This window comes from Lactuca saligna, chromosome 9, assembly GCF_052625555.1.
Source record: "Lactuca saligna cultivar CGN05327 chromosome 9, ASM5262555v1, whole genome shotgun sequence".
Classification (NCBI taxonomy): domain Eukaryota; kingdom Viridiplantae; phylum Streptophyta; class Magnoliopsida; order Asterales; family Asteraceae; genus Lactuca; species Lactuca saligna.
Window position 1 is genome coordinate 74,663,244 of NC_136425.1, and position 5,278 is coordinate 74,668,521.

The window sequence follows — 5,278 nt, forward strand, 5'->3', positions numbered from 1 at the left end:
TATCTCCTCGAGCTTTCGGAGATGGTAAGTCTCATCATCTTCCCCTTCCTTCTTCTCGTTTAATCTTCGCAACATACAATCCTTGGCTAGGTGGTTTTTGCCATGACAGTAGTTATTATTATTGCCAGAATCACCCATGAATTTCTTTTCCTTCTTTGCCTCTTCTTTCTGAGAATTGTTTGCATTCTCCTCTTTCACTTTCTCAGAGCTATAGCTTCCTTGCCATTTTCGGTTATTATTCCTATTGAAGTTCTTCTTTGCGAACCTCCTTGGGTTAGACACCATCATTGCAAACTCTTTTTTAGAAAGTTCACAATTGGAGAGTTCAAACTCTGAATCCTCATCTTCTGCAACCTTCTTACCCTTAGCTACTAGTGCCAGCGAACCTACTCTAGAAAGAAATTTTCCTTTTTTTTGTCACTTCATCCTCATGTGACTGAAGGATACCAACCAACTTAGCCAACATGTAGTTCTTAAACTGCTCATGTGCTTTAACTGTAGAAACAACAACTTTCCATTCAAACCTTAGACCATTCATGAATGTGACTTTTTGCTCGATAAGTTCACGCCTAATTGTATTTTTCGTCATCCTGCTGAGAAGATGATTGTATCGATTAAAGGTCTGATCTAAACTTTCTTCGGGCTTTTGCGCAAAAGCTCCAAACTCTGACAACAATAATGTTTGAGTAGAATGCTCTAGATCAGCGTCAATAGAGTACAATTCCTTAAGCCTATCCCAGATACCTTTTGTTGTATCGTATGAACTAACCAAATGAAAGCTGTCTGGTGGTAGGGCAAACCTAATTATGCTCATCGCCTTGACATTGGTGATTATTTTCCCTTTATTATCTTGAGGAACATCCTTCACTTCAAGAAGAAGCTTGTTATAATCAGCTTGAGTTTTAATTTCTCTTATAGTTCCAGTATGAACAAATGCCCCAACTGTGATAGCATCCCAGATCAGATAGCCATTATCTTCAAGACCAAGGACATAGTCTTCAAAATGCAGTGCCCAAACTTCATATTCACTTAGGAATAATATATGAATCCTTGTTGTGGATCCAATGCCACTTTAGAGATTTATCGAGTTAACGTGGGAATCCTCTGAATTCATATTTGTATATCGAACAGAACCTGTATGAATCAGATGTGTAAACAAGATTAGGCTAATATTAAGATCAAAATCAGCGTCAACAGATGAACAAACGATGATGACGAATGACACTAGATCCAATAATAGCATAAACCCTAAAAAAGGCTTCTTTCGACTGAAGATATGCGTATAGATTACACAGTCTCCTGCTCTGATACCAATTGTTAAAATAAAATCTCTAAAGATCGAAAGATTCAACAGGTATTGAAAAACAAGAAACATAAGAATGGATCAAAATATGTTGAATGATTCAAAGTCACGCCTCAGAAGAACTCGATTAAGAATTGCTACTGTAGAGACGTGTAGGGTTACAAGGCTATTTCCAAAGTTACAAAACACGGTGCATGCATGCACCTTAAATACTATAACCCTAATAATAAATGACGGGAGGAAAAGCCTTAGCCAGTTTACAAAATAGACTAAATAAATAATCGAAATGACACAACACAAATACCCAACAAAACTTCTTATCCCAAATTCTACATGAGTTCAATCCATTTGATGATCTTTCGAACTCCCCAATGAACTACCAAACCAAATTTCAAACTGAAGTGGAAACCAAAGTCGTCCCGAAAACGGAATCTGAGGCTGAAGAGAATCCATCACAACCAAAAAAAAAAGTGGATGGGCACCTCCAAAGCAATGTATATATGTCGAAGAAAAGATGTTAGCGCGTGCTTGGATGGATGCTTATGAAGATCTGGTGGTCGGAAACAATCAAGATTGTCTAATGTTTATTCCGAAAAATCACGCGAATATTTCTCAATGAGATGAGAGTTGGTGATTACCGAAAAAAGTCCAAATTTATTATAAGTGATGAAATGTTAACAAAGTGGGGATGGAGTTCAAGTGGTTGTTTTCGAGTGTGAAACAACAATGACAAAGTGGTGCAAACGATAAAACCATTTGGCAAAAATCTCTTGACATGTGCTGGGAACAAAACAGGGTGTCATTCAAATTTTTACATGTTTGGAACATTGTAAAATTGTCAAAACAAAAAAAAAGGCAGAATATCGAATCTTTTGAAAGTTTTACTGGTAGTTCGTCTAAAAGAACCAAAACGTCTGAAACGTCACATAGTCAATCGTCCGATGCGTATATCGGGATTGATCTCAATAAATAGGATCCTTTTGGAGTTCCAAGAGCCCCTCATCCAATTGGAAGAGATAAGGAAAAGTGAAAGGAGAAAACGGTGGCAACTACTCCCGAAGACGTCGACAAACTAACAACAAAAATGGACAATTTGAACTCTTCCTTGGAGCGATACTTAGACTTTGTACAAGAGAAAGAAAAACTCGTATCATGTCCATTTTAACGAGACTGAAGGATACCAACCATGAGGAGTTTGTGAATATATATATATATATATATATATATATATATATATATATATATATATATATATATATATATATATATATATATATATAGATATATAGATATATATATAACATCTAGTTTAGGTTTTTTTTAATTTTATTGTTTTCTTTTTTTACATTTCTATGTTTTTTTTTGAATTCCTATATTTTTTTTGTGTTAGTATTCTTATTTTAAGTTTAATGAATTTTAAGTTTTTTCAAAAAAAATTATATTTAGAATATTTATTTTGTATATTAAAAAAAGGTAATATTTTAAATGTGACAACCCGCATCTAACAAATAATAAAATTTTGATAAAAAATTTGACAAGTGACGAAACATATATATCAACCGTGATCAACCGTGATAAGTGTAACGCAACACATCTTACACCTTAGCCACTTGGCCTAAGAAGACAAATAACTGTTTACAGACGCCCACCTATACATCAATCACCTTGAGCGGTAAAAACCAAATGCGAGCATATCTCTCTCTCTCTCTATAGCTCTCTCTCTCTCTCTGTATATGTATGACTATCCCTTTAAACAAAAAGTATAATTGACCACTGTCTTATGCATATCGTTCTCTGAACCTCAGATAAGTTTGAAAATTGGAAAGTTAAAAGAGATCGATGGAGCAATACTCACAGTATTTGATGTGGGTTAAGAGCAAGAACAGCATCCTCAAAAACTCATGGGAAGAACAGGCTTTCGCTGAGGATGCTCGAGGTCCCTTAGGTGGGTTCGTTTGGCCTCCCAGATCATATTCCTGTAACTTCTGCCGAAGAGAGTTCAGGTCAGCTCAAGCCCTAGGTGGTCACATGAATGTTCACAGGAGAGAAAGAGCTAAGCTTAAGCAATCTATCAATGGTACACAACAAAACCCTAAATCTTTATTGGAGTCTACAAACCCTATTTCCTTCCTCTCACCCGATTCTCCTTTTAGAGTTTCCTCAATACCTATATTAGGTCAAGAAAGTACCACTCCTGGTAGTAATTCAGATATAAAGAGTTGTGTTTGTGATGAAGCATTCGTACTGGGTCCGGTTGAAACAAATTTGTCACTAGGGTTTGATGTGTGTGATGATGAAGTTATGAATTGCAAGAGGCAGAAGAAGGTAGTTTGGCCTCTTTTCATGCATTCAAGGGAAGATCACGTGGATCTGGAGCTGAGGTTAGCTAGGTGATCAATATATCGACAAGGTAAGTAAATCAATTAATCCACGCATGCTTGATTAGACGACAAGTTAACGAAGCAAAATTCGTCAATCCAGAACCTTTTGTTGTTTCTTATGGTAACGAAACCTCTTGTCAATTACTTTGATTATTAGAATGAAGAAGCTAATGAAACGCGCTGTATTCTTCAAACATCATCTTAATTCTTCAATTAAGGTCTCTCTAAAGTCTAACTTCAATTAAGGTCTCTCTAAAGTCTAACCTATGTATTTCAAATTAACTCAAAACAACTTTTTCAAAAGAGTGCTCCATGAATTCATCAATCTTATTTAAGTTTCTTTATTATTTGTATGCCGAAACAAACAGGTTTCATGTTTATCTCCAATACTTTTGACACTTATGATCAAGCTAGAAACGTCATACATATATACATGCATGTGCGATTGCAATACCATCCATAATATTCTTTTTCATGTCCTTAATTAATTCACATGTTTATCGACTCGTATATACCTTTATGATCCAATCAAGATTGAAGCATCCTTACAACGTAAAAGTATTTTGTCCTTGTATAAAACTGTCACCAGACATTTAAATTGTATATTACTAATTTGGGTCATGCAAAAATATTCACTACAGACCTTCAAACAAGATTATGATCCCAATAATAGTTATTTATCTATTATTAATTAATCGCTAGAAATTATTTGTAACATTGATTTTGCTTTAGTTAAGTTTAATTAGCTATACTTTACTAAGAAACAGTTTATGTATTCAATTATTATTCATATAATCATCTTAAACTAAATGTCAAACCAAACATTACATTTTAAAGAAAAAAATTAATTGTATAAATGGTATGCTTAAGTACCTGTGTAATTATCTACAACTTTCATTAGATGCCTCACTGATCATAAAGCTACGATTTAGACCATGATTATAATACCAAATGATAGTCTCGTAAGCATAGGGTTTCCGAGTCGTTATTTTAAAAATATATCTTTAGTATTTTTTTTATTATTAACGATTCCTGGTCGTTTGTAGGTACATTTTATATATATTCAATTATTTGAAAATTTGACATTCAGAATAGATGTTATTGTCTTTTTCATATATTTTTTGAAATTATTAAACAAAAAATATACACAATAAAATGATTCAATTTATTTATAATATTAGACATGTTGATCAAAAGTCAAGTAACATTAATTGCTCAAAAAAATAAAAATATTGAATAATAATAGGAAAACATAAGATAGTTAAATCTTGATCACTAGCTAGATGACATTGATTATCAAGTTCTGATGATGCTTTTTTTGAGATTTACGCAACCACCTCTAGGCCATCCGATCTACCTTGAGTACATACGGAAGGTGTATCATTTTGCAAAGTGCCTGCCATTTGCCACCATTTAGTTTTCACTGGAATGCAAGATTTGTAATCTTTTATGGAAGGTCGATCGAGTGCAACTTTAGACGTATTTCATATGTCATTCTCTGAAATTCCCCTCATCGGGATAACTTTGTTTTGTATCTTACTATTGTTGTGGTGGGATTGCTCTACATGGGTTTACGTTATCAAACAATGTTATG

General features: G+C 34.0%; 1 protein-coding gene across 1 annotated transcript; it reads left to right on the forward strand.

Moving 5' to 3' along the window:
• Positions 1 to 3,142: 3,142 nt before the first annotated feature.
• Positions 3,143 to 3,697, forward strand: LOC145016494 (putative transcriptional regulator RABBIT EARS). Its single transcript, XM_078974795.1, has one exon. The coding sequence runs from the start codon at positions 3,143 to 3,145 to the stop codon at positions 3,695 to 3,697; it is 555 nt and encodes a 184-aa protein (XP_078830921.1).
• Positions 3,698 to 5,278: the final 1,581 nt, after the last annotated feature.

Excerpts from the sequence above, each read along its gene's own strand:
- LOC145016494 (XM_078974795.1), top strand. The coding sequence starts at position 3,143 with ATGGAGCAATACTCACAGTATTTGATGTGGGTTAAGAGCAAGAACAGC.